Source organism: Bos indicus x Bos taurus, chromosome 12 (genome assembly GCF_003369695.1).
Source record: "Bos indicus x Bos taurus breed Angus x Brahman F1 hybrid chromosome 12, Bos_hybrid_MaternalHap_v2.0, whole genome shotgun sequence".
NCBI lineage: Eukaryota > Metazoa > Chordata > Mammalia > Artiodactyla > Bovidae > Bos > Bos indicus x Bos taurus.
The window spans coordinates 11,511,386-11,533,723 of NC_040087.1; the positions used below are offsets into that span (position 1 = coordinate 11,511,386).

A 22,338-nucleotide genomic window follows, 5' to 3' on the forward strand; every position below is an offset into this window, starting at 1 on the left:
CTCAACTGTACTTCAATAAAACATTTTAAGAAAACACAGAAAAGTAAAAAAAAAATCAAAATGAAGAAAAACTCATTTGAAGGGAGGGAGGGCCAAGGAGAGAAAGCGCTGAACACTCGTCTGGGAGCCATAAGGCAGAACAGGGCCGGCCTGGCCGTGCTCGGATCGTGGCACAGAGACTCCTGGCAACTGAACCCAGGAGGGGTCTGGGGCAGCCCCGTGGTGCTCACTGGTCACCAGGGGCAGTGTGTTCCAGCTCCTCAGGGAGACAGAGCTGCTCCCCATGGCAAGGGCCCACATCCCACTCATGTTTGCAGGACATGGACGCTTATCCCTTCATCGTAAAAGGATTCACACAGAGCTTCACACAAGGGACTCTGGGAGCCTCGCAGCCTCGAAAGGGGACCCAAAGTCAACGAAGCGGCGGGTTTCAGTCTGCTTCTTGCTGTATCCATCACAACACACGGACATGGCTCAGCACAGTAATCCCCAGGTGCAGGCGGAATGTCAAGCTAAGTCACGGGAGATGGGCTGTTTCTGAAGGACGTGTTTGATCCCCAATGCGGTTGAGAATATTTAGGATAGACTGAGTACCCGTGACCCATGGCTGCACATATATTGCTCCTCTCAACTGAACTGCTGATAATAATTACTCAGCACCGTGTTCAGGTTATTTGCTCTGGTCAAAGCCAGGAGTACAGGTGCCCTTCTCAGAGCTCAGGTCTCTGAAGGAGGAGGCAAAGCAAACTCAGCGATGACAAAAGGGATATCACTGAAAGGGGATCATTTCTCCCAAGGCAAGCACCTTCGCCGTCAGCTGTGTGACCCTCCCTGTGAGCCAAGGCAAGGCAACGCTGAGAACCGTGATAGGCGACCTGGTTGGTGATGCAGCAGGCATGGATGGGTGGGTGAGGGGTGCTGGGGTGGGGATGGTGGCCCTGAGAAACCTGGGGAGACGCCTGCCGTGCTTCTATCTGCCTGTTTCTGCCCCTCCCCACCCCACTCCAACGTGCGGCTTCCTGGGTGGCTCAGCGGTAAAGAATCCGCCTGCCGATGCAGGAGACGCAGGTTCCATCCCTCGGTTGGGAAGATCCCCTGGAGAAGGAAATGGCAACCTGCTTCAGTATTCTTGCCTGGGAAATCCCATGGACAGAGGAGCATGGCGGGCTCTAGTCCAGAGGGTGCCAAAAGAATCTGACACGAAACAACAACAACGGCAACACCACAACATCGCACAACTTGTCAAGGGCAGTGCTTTCTTCTGTAGCTACTGGTCTTTAGGTCACGGTCTTATCATTTTCTGATTATTAGAGCAGATGAAACAGAAGGCTCCCTTTCTCGGTGCTGACAGATGGGGTGATGAGAAGATGAAGACCCTGTCTGCTCCAGGTGAGCACCCCCCAGCCAGCCTCATGTCCTGACTCGGGGCGACTTCTGGGCAGATGGGGTCTGGGGTGCCTCTCACCCTCCACAGTTCACGCCATTACCTTAAACTTCTCCTCATAGTTCTCGAAGGCCTCCATGACCATGCACACAGCTTCCATCGAGCGCTCGAGCCGGCCATCCACCCCGTTGAAGCGGTACATGCTGCCCGACACGTCTACTACCAGGCGCAGGCGCTTGGGTTTCTGTTGGGGGCTGCCCATCTGAGGGAGGGATGACAGAAAGGCCTTGAGAACCAGAAACCATCACTGGCTGCTGTTCTGAGGGGTCTCACGCCAGTCCCAGAATGCCAGCGGCCAGGTAGGTAGGTCAGCTGTAGGCTGCGCCCTGCACAAGGCTGTCCTGGCAGGTGGGGAGGCATGGGTTGCTACTGTTGGGAATCGGGTCGCACAGCAGGTGAGTGGCAGGCTCCCCGTCAATCATATTACCTCCCAAGCTCTGCCTTATGTCAGATCAGCGGCGACATGAGATTCTCATAGGAGCACAAACCCTACTGTGAACTGCGCATGTGAGGAATCTAGGCTGCATACTCTTTATGAGAATCTAATGCCTAATAATCTCATTCTGAAGATGAGATGGTTGGACGGTATCACTGACTCAATGGACATGAGCTTAAGCAAACTCCGGGAGATAGTGGAAGACAGGGAAGCCTGGTGTGCTGCAGTCTATGGTGTAGCAGAGAGTCAGACACGACTTAGCGACTCAACAATAACAATTATTTCATCATTTAATCACAATGTAATAATAATAGAAATATCAATAAAGCGCACTATAAACAAAATGTGTTTGAATCATCCCGAGACCATCCCCCCCACCAACCCTGCCTGGTCCGTGGAAAAATTGTCTTCCATGAAACCTGTCCCCGGTGCCCAAAAAGTTGGGGACTGCTGATCTACAGAATTTCAGTAAATGGAGCTTCAGATTTGTGTTGGTAGTTGGGGCCACACGGGGGAGGATTTTCCTTTGGAATATGGTCCTTTGGAGGACCAACCTAGTCCAGTAAGACTTCCTTAATGAGACTGATGCCATCTTAAAAACAATAATCAGGAAAGAATATAAACCCCAATGTGTCATTTTCCCATTAAGCTTTAGAACCAGTTTCTCTAGGAAGATGGAGCTATTCTGGCAGCCCACAGCGATTTTACCTGTTGTGTGGTGACCTGAAAATCACTTCCACATGGTCAGTAAGAAATGTCAGATTCCTAAAATCAGGGATGTGAGGGGCAGGGGCCTCTTGCAAAGAAGTGAAGGAAAAACTCTCTTCCTGTCTTTTGTCTTTAGGAAGCTTTCAGTTTTCTACTCCTTCCAGTGACTGAATTACTGCTTCTTTTTACTTTTCCTGGCATTAAAGGCATGAACGTGGCATCGAACTACAGGTCAGCAAGAACCATCAATTAAAATGTGAAACGCTTAGGAGTTTCAGTTTGGTTTTGGACCCAGGCCTGCCGATGTGCAGAAAGAAAAACAAAAGTATGCTTGTCAGATTTACTTACAAGAGAAAAAGGAGAAAAATTCCAGATTATTCGGTTACCATACACTCGGTGACATGTATGAAAACGAATGAGCAAAGTTAGTCATTTGAAGAAAATGCTGTGGGTTCTGGAGTGTACTGGTTGGAGACAGATTCAGTGTACTTCTGAAAAGCTCGTTGACTCTGCCTGCGTCAGGCACTGCCTACAGTGCCTCGTGCTGCCATGACGACCCACACTTTCAGATGTATTTAAGCACAGTGGTGGCCCACAGTGAGTCCGTGAAGAAAGCGGCCACTGGCTCATACCAGCATGGCCCCCTCCACCCCACCGACCCCCCAGGTCTCAGTGGCTGCTCAGCAATTCCAGTTATTCGAGGATTTTCAAAGTCCAGAGCCCTCTAAGAGACTCACCTACTTGCCATTTTTTGCCTCTTGTATTAGTGCAAATATTTTAATGTTATGACTCTTAAACTTTACACTCTGGGAGAAATCCTTATTTTCTAAAAATTTCTTTGGTCACAGGATAAACACAGATCTTTAAAGGAACAGAAGAGCAGAAAACCACTAAGGTGGCTCTAGTGTTCTCATCTGTGTCACCCTCTGGGATTCAGGGACACGGAGTGACTTGCGTTTCCCCTCTAGGGCACAGCTCTGTGTCCTGGGGGCTCGTCTGCGAGATGGCAGCGGCCTCTCTGGCTTCCAGCGGCTGCTGGCAGGCACTGGCGGGACACCAGAGCCGGGGGTGGCATGTTCATTTCCTCTGCCCCTGTCCCGCGGCCCGAGGGTGGTCCTCCTTCTGCTTACGGCCGCGGCCCTTGGCAGGCAGCCCTCTCCATGACCCACCGTGTCCAGGTTCCAGTAAGTGCCCTCTCCTCCGCCCTTTCACACTAAGGGCAGATCCTTGCTGTTGGAAGACCACACTGTCTCTTTTTGGACTTCCTACACCCCACCCTTACTTGTGTAAACAGTCTTTTTATTAGGTTCCCTCAAATGCTCAATTTGAGTGTGCCTGGTATTTCTTGACTCATGCTGGAATCTTGATTCATATAATAAACAGTGTAATATTTATGTTTTCTTCTAATTAAAAAAATATATATAATGCTTTCCTTGATGGCCATATTCAGGGTTTGTAGTCTTTCGACTAAAACAGCGACTCCAGGAAGCGTCTGCCTGTGAAGAAGGTCAAACTACAGATCGAGGCTCCCAGGGCACCATGCTTACCTGTGGCTCCAGCTCACCCCGGCGTTTGTAGATGGCTTTTTCTCCAGTCAGCCCATCAATGATCTTGGCATCATCTAGCTCCCCAGTAGCCTGGTGTCTTAGCCACTGTCTTTCTTTACCTTTAGCCTACAAAGACACACATGTGAATGCTTACTTTAGTTCTGGAGAGTCCCTGATACATTTTATGCATGAATAACAGGAAACACGGAGCTTCCCTGGTGGCTCAGTGGTAAAGAATCTGCCTGTCAATGCAGGAGACAAGGGTTCGATCCCTGGATTGGGGAGATTCCATGGAGAAGGAAATGGCAACCCACTGCAGTATTCTTGCCTGGAGAATCCCATGGACAGAGGAGCCCATGGGGCTGCCAAAGAGTTGGACGTGACTGAGCAATGAAATAAACTGAACAACAGCAACAGGAAACACATGAGGGATCTTTTCAATACGTGCTGGCTCTGCACGAGCACAGCTTCATAAATGGACTGGTTTCGGCTCTGCTGACAAAGAAATGCCCTTTGTGTAGATTTTGTCCATTACATGTGTTTTAACATATGGAAGGACAAAACGAGCTCACGGCACATATGAACAGGATAGTGGTATGCAAATGAACCTCTGGAGAAGTATGCGATATCTGGAGTGTAATGGTGGTGCATTTCTTCTGGACTTTCTGTCACGGTACTCCTAGAAAATTTATTAGCTAACAAATTAAGCAGCTTGAACCTGTTAACATTGTCCGCAAGCACAGAGAAAACGTAGTCTTCAGGTTCTTAAATGTGATCTTCAGATTCTTCCTTTTCAAGAAGTTGTTGTTCAAGTTCTCTGTGACTTAGAGTACAAATGGGAATAGCTGAGAACCATAGCACACAAACATTTTGTACTGTACTGACATTCTGATCATCTACATTCAAAAATCTCCTAAATTACTTTTCTAAAGATATTTCCACATAATGCTTAAAACTATGCCCAGTGGACTAAGATGACAGTTAAGTGATAAAGAGTCGTAATATCCCAATGAAGGCACAGGTTTATCAAAGCTGATACGTACATTAAGAACCCAGACAATGAAATACTACTCGGTGCTAAAAACAAATCAGCTATCAAGACACGGAACGATATGGAGGTAACTTAACTGCATATTACTAAGTGAAAGAAGTCCATCTGAAAATGCTACAGCATGTATGGTTCCAACAAGACGACATTCTGCAAAAGGGCGAAACTATGGAGAACGTAAAAGAAGTCAGTGGTTGCCAAGGGTTGGTGGAGAGGGAGAGATGAAAAGGCAAGGCACAGAGGATCTTTAGGGCAGTGAAACTTTTAGAGGATACTGTAATGGCAGATACATGTCATTATACATTTATCCAAACCCACAGAATGTACAACACTCAGAGTGATTCCTAATGTAAACTGTGGACTTTGGGTGCGAATGTGTCAGTATAGGTTCATCAGTTGTAGCAAATGTACCGCATCGGTGGTGGATGTTGGTAATAGGGAAGGGCGTGTGTTGGGGCAGGAGGTAGATAGAAATTCTCTGCACTTTCTGCTTAATTTTCTGGGAATCTAAAATTGTTCTAAAAAACTGAAGTCTCTTAAAATATCTAGTTATGAAAATAATGAGGACTCTTTACTATACTGGGCCTATTTTCATTTCAGCAATGCACTTATCAAGACAAAGAGTGGCTCAGGGTAGAAAAAGCATCAGACTTGGATTCAGCATGTGAAAATCTTAGTTTTGTCTCACTTTGGGCAGTTATTGAGATTCTCTGTGTCTTTGCAGCCCCGTCTCCAAACTGAGGGGACACTGTGTCTGTGACCGTCTGTTTGAAGTATTACAGTCTGCATTTGGGCTTTGCTGGTGGCTCAGATGGTAAAGAATCCACCTGCAATGTGGGAGACCTGGGTTCGATCCCTGGGTTGGGAAGATCCCCTGGAGGAGGGGACGGCAACCCACTCCAGTATTCTTGCCTGAAGAATCCAAATGGACAGAGGAGCCTGACAGGCTGCAGTCCATGGGGTCACAGAGTCAGACATGATAAGCAACTAAGCACAGCACAGTCTACGTTTAATTAGAAATGAAAGTCACTAGTATTAAGTGGAGGATTTCCCAATTAGTTTTTTTTACTCTTTGCCTCTTCCTAATTATATCAAAATAATGACAGTAATATTTTCTCAAGTAACTGGGAATTGTCCCTAATTTGTAAGCTTCTAAGCATTAATCACGGAGAAGGCAATAGCACCCCACTCCGGTACTCCTGCCTGGAGAATCCCGTGGATGGAGGAGCCTGCAGGAGGCTGCAGTCCATGGGGTTGATGAGAGTGGGACATGACTGAGCGACTTCACTTTCACTTTTCACTTTCATGCATTGGAGAAGGAAATGGCAACCCACTCCAGTGTTCTTGCCTGGAGAATCCCAGGGACGGGGGAGCCTGGTGGGCTGCCGTCTATGGGGTCGCACAGAGTCGGACACGACTGAAGTGACTTAGCAGTAGCAAGCACTAATAAAAGTCTAAAAAGTGACTTTGAAGCAATGTTTTTTTTTTCCCACTAGCAGATCTATTCTTCAATAATATAAATAGCTGAATTGCCTGTCTGCTAAGTGCAACAAGTTATTGGGAAAATAACTCCTTAGGAAACCAGTTCACTTCATGTCTATTTTGACATTAGCGTCAATGTAGTTATGTTAAGCTGGTTTGCTATTGATAGTAAACATTTCGAGAGACTTGGGTGGATAATTAGTTACATGAAACATACTTTGCTTTCCAAAATTCATTTTTCTGCTGCAACATCAGCACTCTCAGCACTCGAAAGCAGCAGAAAACATCTAGAACCACTTAGCAGATATGTAACTGGATGAAAACCTTCCATTATTTGGAGTTTGGTGGGTGGGTGTGGGGTGGGGTGGTGGTGGTCTACCAAAAATCTCCTAAATAGCTATCTAAGGCTCTCAGCCATTTGGTTGTTCTCTGAGTTGGGACAGAGTCAGATCTAAGAATAAAAGAGACCTGGGTTTAATCCCTGGATTGGGGAGGTCCTCTGGAGAAGGAGATGGCAACCCCACTGGAATATTCTTGCCTGGGAAATCCCATGGACAGAGGATACAGTCCATGGGATTGCAAAAGAATCAGAGACAACTCAGTGACTAAATAACAAAAACAGTCTTCTAGATATATTTATAAAGATCCCACTATAATGAAGCTATCTGGAGTAAGGATGGTTTGTTATTTTAGATATTCCTATATTTGCCTAAAGTATACTAGTACACTTATCATTTACCAGAAGAACTTTGTCTTCAATTTTCCTTAGTAGGCTTGTGAGATAGAAATCTCACTGGCCAGCTAACTATCAAAGTCATTTCATTATGAGGTAGCTCCTTAAGACTATAAAGTACACAAATGTTAACTCTTTACCAGAGATTTGCAAAATCCTGTGTTATTGATATCAATTCCTGATCAGTGGTAGAGCACAGAGGCCACTGTAACAGACTGAAGGCACAAGAAGGGAATTACAGGTGGTGTGAGTTTGGGGAAAAGGTCTAACTTAAGAGCAAGAGAACCATGATCCAGTGAAGGTGTGTTAAACAACCAGCCCAATAGCACTGCAAAATTCTTCTTTTGGTATCTATGCTAATAACTGGAAAAGACCCTGATGCTGGGAAAGACTGAGGGCAAGGAGAGAAGGGGGCGACAGAGGATGAGGTGGTTGGCTGGCATCACTGACTCAATGGACATGAGTTTGCACAAACTCACGGTGACGGTGAAGGACAGGGAAGCCTGGTGTGCTGTAGTTCATCGGGTTGCAGAGAGTCGGACACAACTTAGCCACTGAACAATGCTAATAATTAGTAAACATTATAATAAAAGGCGGTCCTTTCTAGGGGATCTATTATTGCCCTTAGTAAGGGGGTTATCAAATTACAAAATACTTATTTTTCCCTTATAATATCATGTTTGTCTGCTGTCTCTAGACTGTCCATCATGGAAGAACCTGGAGATCTGGGGTCTTTACTTTCTTATGCTGGTTTGCTTCTTCTCCTGTGTACAGCTATCATCTTTTAACGTCCTCTCTAGTTTGAAGGCTTTGTTCCCATTCTGTATACCAATAAAAGAAAAAGACTTAATAAAATTTGGGGTGAGAGTGAAGGAAGGGATATGCTTTTTCTAGTAAATCTGCCACCCACTTTTTTGGGTCAACTTTTAAAATTCAAGTATAAGATACTCATAATAAAGTGTACAAATCTCAAGTGCAGAGGCAGTGAACTTTAAAAGCAAACACATCTTGTAACCCCCATACCCTTCCGGCCTCCTGGAGTCTCTCTTGGACTTAAGCCAGGCCCTGCCAAGGACCCCTGCCCACCACCTGCCTGACTTCTAGCATCACAGATTAGGTTTGTGTGTTTTTGCATTTCATAAAGTGGGATCGTAAAGTATGTACTCGTCTGTGTCTGGCTTCTTTGGTTCAACATTGTTCCCAGGAGAGGCACTGACACTGTTGTGCCCAGCAGCTCTTGATTCTCTGTCTCCGCCATAACAATGTCCAATCGTGTGACTTCTGACCATATGTCACAACTGATGTCTCATCTGCTGCTGCTGCTGCTAAGTCATGTCCGACTCTGTGTGACCCCATAAACGGCAGCCCACTAGGCTCCCCCGTCCCTGGGATTCTCCAGGCAACAACACTGGAGTGGTTGCCATTTCCTTCTCCAATGCATGAAAGTGAAAAGTGAAAGTGAAGTTGCTCAGTTGTGCCTGACTCTTAGCGACCCCATTGATTGCAGCCCACCAGGCTCCTCCATCCATGGGAGTTTCCAGGCAAAAGTACTGGAGTGGGATGCCATGACTGTGTTATTTCCAGCTTGGGGCTATGATGAGTAATGTCGCCATGACTATCCTTGACCATGTCTTTTGCAGCAGGTACGGGTGTATTTCAGTTGGGTGGATATGCTGGATACACTCAGGTTTAGGAGATGCCATGAAACAGGTTTCCAAAGTGGTTTTTCCAATTTACATTTCCCAGGATCAGTGTATGAGGGCTTCCTTTGTTTATATCCTCACCAAAACTTGATATTGACAGTTTCTTTTTTCTTTTAATTTTAGCCATGTTGGTGGGCATCTATTCTCTTCTTTAAATTTTTATTTGTGGATAAATGAATTATTTTTGATTCTGCCTGTCACAGATATTTTTAGAAACAAGAACCAGTACTTTTTGTTTTTGAGAAGTGAAAGAATGTGCTAGGCTTTTGCTCCAGAACGATGGACACAAAGACATTTTTATATAATAGAACTATTCATTCAAGTATATAGCTTGCAGATAAATATGGACGGATAATTTATTATCTATCATCCAGCCAGCCCACCAGTACTTGGAAACTCAAAACAGGAAGAGGCATGTCAGGATGGGTGTTCTTGAAGCCAATGTGCTGGAGGCGGGGAGGCTCTTCAAAACTCTACTGAGGGCTGGAATAGAAATATTGATTATTTTGGTCTGTGTATTTTATGGGATTTATTAAAATGCTTCTTTAAATAGTAAGTTCCTACTGTATTTAAACATGTAATTTTATTTATAACAAAGAGCCAAGACATGTTCTTTATTGATATTTCTATTGCATGAAGAAAAGTATTCTTGTAAATATGCCCGTTTGTTTTGTATTATGTCATAAATTCATACTAATGAGAATTCATTATATATAAAGATAGGTTTCACTAGTAAAAAGTCTACATTACAGACTTTCTAAAACAGAAATATAGTTTCATTACTTTCATGTAAAGAACAGTTAGAGTGCTCAGAGGATGACGTATTCTGGTTAATTTCATTTTCTGGGAAATAATTTGGTTAACCAGAAAGCACACACAGACTCACACACACACCACACATCTATGGCAGTGAGGACACCAGGAGGAATAAATTTGACAAAAACCAATTATCTTGCGGTTTGTGACACTGGGTCTTGTGACTTCAGCACTGAAAGTATTCTGACTCATCTTAAATCTTCACTTATTTGGGTTATGGTTAAACAAGACTTCTTTTACTTTCTTTGAGAGAGTTGTCGTTATAATTATTTGATTTATTTATTTGTGGCTGGGCTGCGTCTTCACTGTCACACAGGCTTTTCTCTACTTGTGGTGAGCAGAGGCTACCCTCCGCTTGTGGGACTTCTCATTGCAGGGGCTCCTCTTGTTGGGGAGCACCGGCTCTTGAGGTGACGGCTTCAGTGGTGCACAGGCTTCTCGTTGCGGTGGCTCCTCTTGTTGGGGAGCACCGGCTCTTGAGGTGAGGGCTTCAGTGGTGCACAGGCTTCTCGTTGCGGCGGCTCCTCTTGTTGGGGAGCACTGGCTCTGGGGCGATGGCTTCAGTGGTGCACTGGCTTCTCGTTGCGGCGGCTCCTCTTGCTGGGGAGCACCGGTGCTAGGGGCGACGGCTTCAGTAGCTGTGGCTCCCGGGCTCTAGAGCACAGTCTCAGTAGCTGTGGTGCACGGGCTTGGTTGCTCCGTGGTTATGTGGGATCTTCCTGGATCTGGTATGGAACCCATGCCTCCTACACTGGCAGGTGGATTCTTTACCGGTGAGCCAACAGGGAAGCCCAAAGACTTCCTTTATCTATAAACTCTACAAGCAAGTCAATCTTCTACTATTCCTTTAGAATTAATGAAAAGATTAGAAAGGTTTAAGTGGCTTTGTAGAAAGCACATCCATTCTACAGAGTAAAACGTATAGATGACCATCACTAAGTACTTGTTGGGTGAAGAAATAGATATAAATGGATATTGAGGATACCTGGGAGTAGTGATTTTTTTTTATTAAACATTAGCTTCTGTTATTTAAACATTTCTCCATGTTTGACTAACATATACTTTTTTGCTATTGATTTGTACCATTCAAACAAAAAGGATGCTGAATTAAGGTAAACTTTTGTATAGTATTTGTAAAACAACAAATTATAAATCAATGGAAACAATAAAAAATTTTTCTTTACAATTCTTGATATTTTGACATAATATAAATAGCTATTAAATACCTGTTAGGTTGCCAGTTGCTCTAAATGGTGAAATGGTATTGCAAAAAAGAGCAGATACGGACCTCTATTTTAGGGAATTTCCTGTTTCTTGAAGTAACATCTCATTACCAGGCTAAAACAAAACCAAACACTAGTGATTCATGTACTTAACAAAGGTGGTTCTTGTTAGAAGAGTGTGTACTCTCCGATGGTGACAAGGAACTGAACTATTAGCTGGGTGACAACATACTGCCATTTTACAATGAGTTGTTATGAGCAATTTCACGTCTCTCCTTCAAGAATTAAAAATTTTTTACTTTAAAGGAGCAGGGAGCTGCATGTATCCGTGAGCATGTATAACAGGCAGCTTAAACTCAATAGTTCAAAACTGGCCCCAGAGCCCGTCCTCTGCTCTCCTCAAGTTCTCTCGACAAGAGGCAACGGGCAACCCGTTCTTTCGGTTGTTCAGGGCACGTATCTGGGAATCGTCTCTGGCTTCTCTCTCCCTCAAGTCTCACACCTAGACCACTGGCACAGCCTCTCAGCTTCGGTGGCATCTGCCCATTTCGTACCATGCCCACGTCAGCCCTAGGTCAGCGGCCACCTCCGCCCACCTGGAGCACTTCAACAGCATCCTACTCGCTCTCCGCCCCACCCTGGCCCCCTGACAATCCCCTCTCCATAAAATAACCAGGGGTATTCATCAAAACATGCGATTTGCAAGAAATATATCTAAAAAATACCAGCATGATTAAACTCTTAAAAAGCTTGACTTAACTCCAATTTCTCTAATCTAGGAATGAAAGTATTTGTTTCTCTTTGTCACATGCATTATCATACTTTTTGCTTCCTTCTATTTATGCCAACTTCTGGAGTTTTAACTTTTGAGATAATATGGGGATTCAGGCCCTATTTAATATTTTTAAACTATTTTTATATTGTGTACCTTTAGAAAGCATTATTCTTGATATTTAAACTTTCTTTTCAACATATTTCCCCACAATTGTTTAGACCTGATTCTGTGTTCAACTGCTTCTAATGCTCATTGCTGTCCCTTTAATACCACAGAATTCCCATTCTTTTTTTTTTTTTTTTTAAGTATTTATTTATTTGGCTACACCCAGTCTTAGTGCAATATATGGGATCTAGTTGCCTGACCAGGGATCGAACCTGGGCCCCGTGCATTGGGAGCATGGACTCTTAGCCATTGGACCTCTAGGGAAGTCCCAAGTTTCCCATCCTCAAGGAATTTGATTCCTTTCTTAACTGGCTAGAATACTGACATATATAGAAAGGAGTCAAATTATATATATAATGTGTCAGATCAGATCAGATCAGTCACTCAGTCTGTGTGTCCGACTCTTTGCGACCCCATGAATCACAGCACACCAGGCCTCCTTGTCCATACACATTGAATTCAAAATTATTTCTAAAACAGATACTTAAGTGACATATATTTTTAAAGCCTCTGACTATCTGAAAATGTCTTTCTGTCAGTTTTGCACTTTGGCTGAGTAGAGAATTCTTGGGTCACAACTTTTCTCCCCTCAGATCCTGCAGACGTTCTTCACAATCTTCTGGTGTTCAATACAGGTAAGATGAATTTTTCTTTCTTGGATGACAGCTTAGTTTTTCTCCTGTTTGCTTTTACATTTTCTTTGTTTTTGAAGTGTTACATTCCATGAGGCTGTAGTGAGGTGTTTATCTCTTTTCATTAACTTTGCCTGGTACTCAGCAAAGTTCTTTTGATCCATTGACTTAGGCCTGTCTTCAGCTCAGCACATTTTTACTATTACTTGAATTATTGCTTATGTGTGATTTTTGGTGGCCTCCTTGGGAATATTGCTGGCTTATTCAGTATATATTTACTGGGCACTTACCATTAGCTAAGTACTGTTCTCCTTGTTGGGAAGGCTTATGGCTCCATGTGTTAGCACTCTGCTCTGTTTTTATTGACCGGCTTTCTTAGGGTTTCTACCTCTACAGTATGGAACAACAATTCAAGTTTTCCATTCACATTAGTAATTAGACTTCAGACTGGATTGAGTCTGTTCTTCCTCCTTTTAATGTAGATTTCAACCTTGGCATTGCGTTTTTCATTTTCTTCGAGTCCTTCCTTATGGCATTCAATTCCCTTATTATTCCTGCTTGCCTCTTGGCCAGATCCTTTTAAGATGTCTTATTTCACATACTTCAGGTTTCTTTGAATTGTGAGAACACAGAACAGATGTTTTCTAAAAATCTTTGTTTTCTGAAGAAAATATTCTAGCCTGTTGACATCTTCTTCTTCTATAGCTTATTACTTATTATTCTACCTCACTGAAGAATAATTTCATACATCTCATCTTATTTAATTTTTTTTGTGCTCTTATTCTTGGATGATGAGACGGCTGTTCGAAACTGTTGGATAGACTCTCCACTTTGTTATTATTAGAAGTCTCCTTGAAGATTTTAGACTAGTATTAGCAGTCGAAGCAAAGCTTTACCACTAGTTCAAGAGCTCCGCAGGAAAGGAGTTGGAACTGTGGACAGTCACAGCATGAGAGCTTCATCTCCACATCATTTCTTATTTTGTTTGGAAAAACCATTGCTGTGGGGCCATTTAGCCTTTGTTTGATCTCGTCTTCAAGCCAAGGATAAGTTGGGGCTGCTCTGGCCCCTTTCCCAGGGTTATTGCCTTTCCAGCTTTCTGCTTGTCGCTCTCTGCCACCGTGTAAAACCCAGCCCTCCCACCCCCACTGCTCCCAGCGCTGCTGCTGTCAGACACGGCTACTTGTAGTGACAACGTGGAGGTCAAGAGATCGTCCTGACCTTCTAAGAAAATGGAAAATGCAATGCCAAAGTGGAAATCTACATTAAAAGTAGGAAGAACAGACTCAAGCCAGTCTTAAGTCTAATTACTAATGTGAATGGAAAACTTTATTATTCCATACTGTAGAGGTAAAAACCCTAAGGAAGCTGGTCAATAAAAACAGAGCAGAGAGCTAACATACAGAGCCTTCTCACCAGCTCTCGGGGTCTCTCTTCTCCTCCTCCCCATCTCTCCAAGTAAGAGATGTTAATGTGATTTGTGGTCTCAGACTCACTTGCTGGTACTGCTGTTTCTTAGGAGTCTGAATTGTCTTCGGTACTATTTTTCATAGGGGTCACATTACATTAAATTTAGCAAAAACTCTTCAAAGCTTCTCGTATGTCATTAGCACTCTTCCCTATTACATGGGTTTTTCAGTTTACAACCTCTTAGTTTTTTAATCCTTCTAATGGTCACCTGTCAAAGACTGACTTCGATGCCTTTGCTCATAGAGCCTGGAAGTCAGGACTGTATTTCTCAGTGGTGCTCAGTTAAGCTGTCCTCTTATGGCCACGGAGAGGCCACTGCAGCCTGGCGTGCTGCCATCCATGGTGTCACAGAGCCGGACACGACTTGGTGACTGATGCCTCGTGACGATGCCTCGTGTGCTAAGAAGCAGTAGTTAGCATTTTACTGCTCTCTCTGGAAATGCAGATGTTCCTTGACAGGACTGCCTCCACTTCTCCCTGCCGCACTCCCCCCGTCCCCCACCCCACCAACCCCCACCAGCCCAGCAACTCTTTGCTCTCTGCTGTCACCTTTGTCTACACGTCTTTCCTCTTGGCTTAGGCTGTTCTTCTGCACAGATGACCATAAAAGCACAGAGATATCTGTATAGATATGCAAGCCTGTCTGGTCCTAATCTTGCTGTTGAACTTGAGTCATAACTTAAAATCTTCAAGTATCATGCTTGACGTTTCTCCATGGATGTCCCAGTAGTGCAAAAGCATCAGAACAGCCAGAGCAAACATCTGCTTTCTCCACAAGCCTCTCCTTCTCACGTCTTCCTTGTTTCTGTCCCCAAGGGCTCAAAAACCTCACCATGCCCCTCTCCCCACGTTCCATCAGGAACTCTCTGCGGTCCTACCTCTCTACTGTCCCATCCTTTCCTCTTCATTTCAATTACCCTGGTTTGGGTGCCTATCACTTCCCACCTGAATAACTGAAGTGATGCTATGATCATATCCCTTCATGGGCTTCCCAGGTGGCTCAGTGGTAAAGAATCTACCTGCCAGTGTAGGAGATGCAGGTGATTCGGTTAGATCCCTGGGTTGGGAAGATCCCCTGGAGGAGGAAATGGCAACCCATCCCAGTATTCTTGCCTGGAGAATCCCATGGACAGAGAAGCCTGTTGGGCTACAGTCCATAGGGTCGGTAAGAGTCAGACACGGCTGAGCATGAGCACAGGACTTAAATGATTATAAAACTTCTCTTTTTAGGAAAATATTATTTATTTATTTGGCTGTGCCCTGTCTTAGATGTGACGTATGGAATCTTTAGTTGAGGCTTGTGGGAGCTAGTTCCCCAACCAGGAATCGAACCTGGGTCCCCTGCATTGGGAGCATGGAGTCTTAGCCATCAGACCACCAGGGAAGTCCCTGAAACTACGTACAGAAGATAAAACCACACCACTCCCTTTCTCATTCGCTTCCACAATCCTCACTGACTACAAAAGGTAGTCAGCATGGAATCACCTTCTTTCCAGTTTTCGCTCCACCACCCCCTACACACAGGCCCACCCCAAAGCTCTGAACTCTAGTCATGCTGGAGTTTGCCATTCTCCAAACATCCTTGTGTTAAAGTCTTTGTCTTCTCGTTGGTTCCTCCTATCTTGACCAGAGCTACCCAGACTGCCTTTGCTGTGTGAACATTTGTTACTGGTCTGTGATAAAATAGGTCATGTGAATTGATAGTAATCATTTAGAAATTTATATGACAATTTGACAAAGTAATTTTAGATTTGTTGAACCTAATATTTAGTAATATGGGCTTGGATTTTGTATGCTGGTTTTTTATATCATTTTTTCAGTAATTCATTTCTGTTATATAAAGTATTAATCTGTTAACAGGAAAAGAGGATTGAAGAACAAGGTAGCCTTTGTGAGGAGTTACTGGAAACAATCAACTGGGCTACTGCAGAAATAAGCTTCTTTGCGTGTATTCTAAGTCGCTTCAGTAGTGTCTGACTCGTTGTGACCCCATGGACTGTAGCTTCCTTAGGATCCACTAAACTGGTTACTAGGATGTTAGAGAAACACGAACATAAAGGTATTATTTTCCCAATTAATGTGTGTGAAGGACTGGTCTTAAAAAAAAAAAAAAAAGTATTCCTTTGTGATCAATTGATTAAAAAACAAAACCTGGCCCCTCTCCACAGAAAGTTTGAGAAGCTCTGGTCAAAACCATCTTTCCAGCAGCATCCTTAGAAGAGTTGCCAGTTGAAACCATACTCATCCTTCACGGTCCAGCTCAAATGACCCTTCCTCTGTGAGTCCTTCCTTAACCGCCCAGCCTAGAAGTTGCTCACACAGCTGTCCCCAGAACCACAGCACTTAGTTAAGAACTTTCTGAACCTTTACCAATTGTGTCTTCTCTTACAGCTACATGCATCTTCTTCACCAGGTTGGCTGTTGAGGGCAAGAACCATTATGCAAAATAGATATTCAGTCCCCTGGGTGAAACACAGCTATTATAGATTAAATAAAGTGAATGGGGAAATGCTTTCCATTCTTTGCCTACCGCAAAGTGGGGGCTCTGAATAAAGTTCCTGACCAGGCAGCCACTCGCCTCCCAGCCTCAAAGCCTTCTGCATGTCACACTGAGTGGTACCCTGCCCGAGGCTGGCCCCCAGCTCACACCTGGGCTCACACAGTATCAGCCCTTTCTCTATGCTGTGCCTTCCCCTGGGCATTGTTTTCACCCTGGTCTGTCTGGTAAATACTCGTCTGTCCTTAAAGACTCGGGTCACGGATACTTTCCTTCAAATCTATCCTGAAGGTGTCCCTCATGGTCCAGTGGTTAAGAAGCCATCTGCCAGTGCAGAGGACCCAGGTTCTATCCCTGGTCTGAGAAGATCCCCCATGCTTCGGGGCAACTAAGCCCGTGTGCCACAACTACTGAGCCCAAGCACCCTAGAGCCCATGCTCCGCAACAAGAGAAGCCACTGCAGTGACAAGCCTGAGCACCAGAACTAAAGTAGCTCCCACTCACCGCAACTAGAGAAAGACCCAGCAGAGCCAAAAATTACATAGAAAAATAAAATATGAAATTTATCCTTGAATCTTCCTCCTCTGGGCATCCACTGCATTGTCTTCCTTGCTCTCCCCAGACACTTACATATTAAACAGAAATGATCTGTGCGGGTGTCTTCCCCACGCCTCCAGGCTAATACCTTTGTTGAGTATGGAGATAATATCTTATGAATCTTTGTGCCCTCAGTGCCAAGCACAGCGCACATCAGTGTTCAAAAACACTATTTATCTGAACAACATGCCCATTTTGAACCACTGAAGGAAAAATAAAGAAGATAACTGTTGGTCCACAGAGATATCATGCCAGACGTAACAAACCAGAGAAAGGCTAATTTAGTTGGGCCTGAGAATGAAATTCGGAGAAGGCAACGGCACCCCACTCCAGTACTCTTGCTTGGAAAATCCCATGGACGGAGGAGCCTGGTGGGCTGCAGTTCATGGGGTTGCTAAGAGTCAGACATGACTGAGCGACTTCACTTTCACTTTTTACTTTCATGCATTGGAGTAGGAAATGGCAACCCACTCCAGTGTTCTTGCCTGGAGAATCCCAGGGACGGGGGAGCCTGATGGGCTGCCGTCTCTGGGGTCACACAGAGTCGGACACTACTGAAGTGACTTAGCAGCAGCAGCAGCAGCCGAGAATGAAATTACAGATGGTTGATTAGGAAAAAAACACTAGAGAGAAGACAGGATTAAACTCAGTGGCTTTTTGTAGAAAAGGATATTTTCTTTTGTTAGGGAAAGCTGGAATCAGAGATTCAGATTCTGAACTGAGTATAACTGGAGTTATTACAGATTCTACTATTCTAACAAGGAAATCTTGCTATTGATTCGTAAAAGGTTCAATCACCAGGACGCTATGATATCCCATGAGGAAGCCAGTCAAGAAGCAAGAGGAGGTCACTGGTGAAAGATGTCCTAATTGAGAAGAGGGACCCATTGTGCAACAGAGGGACATGTGGAAGAGGCATTAACTTGGAGCAAGACATTCCCTTTGCTCAGATATCAGTCCAGCCTCCTGGAATCAATGCGTGGGCTTCAAGCTGTATTTTGTAAGGTTATCCCAAAGGATGATTTGCTAGTTCCTGGCCAGACTTTGTGCTGTTCACCAAGGAAACACCCCTGGTTACTGGGATTCCACAATAACCCCAAGACAGTTGCATGGTATGAGTCAATCAGAACCAGGTGGGACTGGCAGGAGATGCCCCAAAGGGGACCAAACCCAGGTCTCCTTGCTCTGGTTGCAAACTACAGATCCATATGCCACAGCAGGCCCTGTCTATCTTTGGCCAGTAGCTATTTTCAACTGCCCCTAGGGTTCCAAACTGAGGACCAGAAAGCCCATTTAACACCTTGGTGGATTAAAAAAAAAATTCCCTAAGGGAAACACTTAAAAATATTTTAAGAAGTCACCTTAGTGGATCTGACTTTTCTTCCTTTGACTGGTCTTGTAAACATAACATTTATCTTAAAGGACTGATGTGAAATTAAATGCAACAATGTCTGTAAAAGTAGCTATAGCATGGTGCCCAATGAATACCAGTCAACACATGAATCAGAAGGGAATTCTGATTCCTTCAGTTAAAAACATATTCTTGTCTTTCTTCCTAGAACTGTGAATCTCCCAGTGGCCCTTTGGTCCACAGGGTAAAACCCAGTGCTGCCATGCTCTCATGTCATCCAGGGCCAGATCACCATCTGGTCCTCACAACGTGGCCCGCCTGCTCCCTTGCCATCGTCTCCCACCACACACACCGTCTTCTCAGCCACACTGAATTACGTGCTCCTCTCTGAGCTCACTGTGCTCCCCCAGGCCTCAGTGCACTCGTACGTGCCGCGTCCCGTGTCAGAAATGTCCTGACTCCTCAACCAGCTGGAAGAGTCCTCGGGATCTTTCAGGAGTGAACTCAAGCATTTCATCTTCCATAAAGCTGATTCTCACTCACCCCGCCAGAAGCATGCACGTTCTCTACAGAACTTAGGAAACCATTTGCTTGTCTTCTTTAAGTTTCTTCTTTGACAGCAAGGGCTGCATTTTATTTTTCTGTCCCATCAATAACTTAAGAAATGAACGAACGGACGTGACTATACCCCCTCTTTAGTTAGGTGCTAGCACCATTTGGCATCGTCCTCATCTCCCAGGAATCCCTCCTTTTGGCTCTTATTCACCTACTGCCTGGCCCGGGAGCTCAGAGCCCCTCAGAAGCTGCCCTCAATGCCCAGGGAAATGAGCATTTGTTAAGTGGAAGAGAATTCAATCATTCAGTGTTCCATTGTTCTATGAGGTGAGGTGCTCATAGGTCTAGATAAGGGAAATCAGGAAGTCTGATGCTTTTGAAGTCACCAGTCAAACTACTGCTTCCTGGACAGGAGGAAAGCTGAGGTCAAATATTTTTACTAAAATTCAACTAAGACGGCCAGAGAGTGACCCACAGGTTTTATGCAGACATTTTGGCATTAGTTAATTTTTTCTGACCGTCTGGCTAGGATACAGATAAATTTCTCCAGTGGTTCTGGGGTGGGTCTAATTGGGTGACCAGATTATTTTCTTGGTTCGTTCATGTTGATTACCTGTAAATTATCCAGGATAATTCGGAGGGAGTGCACCTGTCGTCGAACAGCCCCTGAAAACCTTTCATAGGTGGCAGCATCATATTCACTCATTTGGATCTCCTTTAGCCTAAAATTGGAGGGTGAAAAAGACAACAGCTGAGAGCAAGTATCCGTGGGTCTTTTACTGACAGTAACCTACTGCTAGAAATAGCCAACTTCTTAGTAACTCAGTTTGCCTTTGAGGAGAAAAAGCAAGAAGTCAGAGAGAACAAATGCATGGACAACAAGGGGGAAGGCGGTGGGATGGGAGAAACTGGGAGGCTGGGACTGATACATGCAGACTACTGCCTGCTGCGGTTGCTTAGTTGCTAAGTCCTGTCTGATTCCCGTGAACTAGAGCCTGCCCACCAGGCTCCTGTCCAAGGGATTTCCCAGGTAAGAATATTGGAGCGGGTTGCCATTTCCTTCTCTTCTCAACCCAGGGATCAAATCCGCATCTCCTGCATTGGCAGGCAGATTCTTTACTGCTGAGCCACCAGGGAAGCCTGTACGCTACTGATGAAAGTAAAAGTGAAAGTCGCTCAGTCGTGTCTGACCCTTTGCAACCCCATGGACTATACAGTCCATGGAATTCTCCAGGCCAGAATACTGGAGTGGGTACCTTTCCCTTCTCCAGGGGATGTTCCCAACCCAGGGATCAAACCCAGGTCTCCCACATTGCAGGCAGATTCTTTACCAGCTGAGCCCCAAGGGAAGCCCAGGAATACTGGAGTGGGTAGCCTATCCCTTCTCCAGCTGATCTTCCTGATCCAAGAATGGAACCAGGGTCTCCTATATTGCATATAGATTCTTTACCAACTGAGCTATCAGGGAATATATAAAATAGACAACTGATAGGAACATACTGTACACCACAGAGAACTCTACTTAATGCACTGTGGTGTCCTAAGTAGGAGGGAAATCCGAAAGGGAGGGGATACATGTATATGTGTATCTGACTGTGTTTGCTGCACAGTAGAAGCTAACATGGATGCGAGAGTTGGACCATAAAGAAGGCTGAGTGCCGAAGAATTGATGCTTTTGGACTGTGGTGTTGGAGAAGACTCTTGCGAGTCCCTTGGACTGCAAGGAGATCCAACCAGTCCATCCTAGAGGAAATCAGTCCTGAATGTTCACTGGAGGGACTGATGTTGAAGCTGAAACTCCAATACTTTGGCCACCTGATGTGAAGAGCTGACTCATTGGAAAAGACCCTGATGTTGGGAGAGATTGAAGGCAGGAGGAGAAGGGGATGACAGAGGATGAGATGGTTTGATGGACATGAGTTTGAGCAAGCTCCGGGAGTTGGTGATGGACAGGAGGCCTGGCGTGCTACAGTCCACAGGGTTGCAAAGAGTCAGACACGACTGAGCAACTGAACTGAACTGAACCGAGAAGCTAACACAACATTGTAAAGCAATCATACTTCAATAAAAATTAATTAATTAAAAATAACAATTAAAGAATACAGAAAACCAGCTAGTTTAAGTAAAAAGAAATAAAGGAAAGGCAAGAAGTGATGTCTCCAGCTAATGTTTCAAAAGAGAGGAATGTGTGTGTAGTGATGCGCTGGAAAATGGTAAACAAGTTGCCCTGAAGGGGAAAAGCAGCCCTGATTTGTAGTGTTTGTTGACGTTTGTGGTAACTGATTTTGAGCTATCAACAGAGAGGGCCCCTGAATTAGAAAGAGCCGGTGTGCGTGGGCTGTGTAGCACACCACTACTGCACCCCAGACGTGTGCCTGTGATGTTGGCAGTGGTAAGTTCCTGCGGCGGGGTCCTAGAGAGATCCCATGGCAGGTGGTAAGTTCCTGCGGCGGGGTCCTAGAGAGATCCCATGGATGCTTTTTAAGACCGAGGACATAGATTTGGTTGGCCAAGGTAACAGCTCCTGCCCAGAGACTGTCAATAAAAAGGTTGCTTCGTAAAACAGGAGTTTTCTGAAATCGCTGATTGTGTCCTTTTAATAATTGTGTTCTAATACTATTGTGGTGCTGAAATTCTGGTGCTCCTTTTTATTATTTTTTCATTATTTGCTTCGGCTGCAGCCCTGCCTCTGCACTTGCAGTTTCCTAAACACACCCAGCGCCCTTGCCTCTGAGGCTCTACCTGGTTTCTCTCCCACCCTTCTTTACCTGCTGACTCCCAGAACTCTTCAAATCAGTGGTCGCCTCTTCCAGGAAGCCTGCTCTGATCTCTGGGCTGCGGTCTGGGCTCTAGTATCACTTCGTGCTTGTCGCTATACAGTGGTTGCTACCTGCGCTAGAGTCTGCTTCCCGTCTCCCCAGCTGTCTCCTTTATTTTTTCTCATCTTTAGCTGCATGGTGGTCAGCAGGATGCCTAGCATAACAGATCTCAAAACAAACTGAGAGAAATCACTGAAATACAAATAAGACTCCACTGTTTAAAACGTGCTAATGCTGCGTGCTCAGTTGTGTCCGACTCTTTGCGACCCGTAGATTGCAGCCCCCAAGCTCTTCTGTCCATGGGATTCTCCAGGCAAGAATACTCGAGTGGGCTGCC

At 44.8% G+C, this 22,338-nt stretch overlaps 1 protein-coding gene across 2 annotated transcripts in view; it reads right to left on the bottom strand.

Annotated features, from left to right (window-relative positions):
* VWA8 (von Willebrand factor A domain containing 8) overlaps positions 1 to 22,338 on the bottom strand; it is a 401,096-nt gene that overhangs the window by 28,121 nt on the left and 350,637 nt on the right. For both annotated transcript variants that reach the window (XM_027557142.1, XM_027557141.1), the window contains exons 40-42: positions 19,796 to 19,904; positions 4,136 to 4,261; positions 1,488 to 1,646 (exon numbers count right to left, since the gene is read on the bottom strand). In XM_027557142.1, the coding sequence (XP_027412943.1) occupies positions 1,488 to 1,646; positions 4,136 to 4,261; positions 19,796 to 19,904 (394 nt within the window). The remainder of the gene's footprint in view (positions 1 to 1,487; positions 1,647 to 4,135; positions 4,262 to 19,795; positions 19,905 to 22,338) is intronic.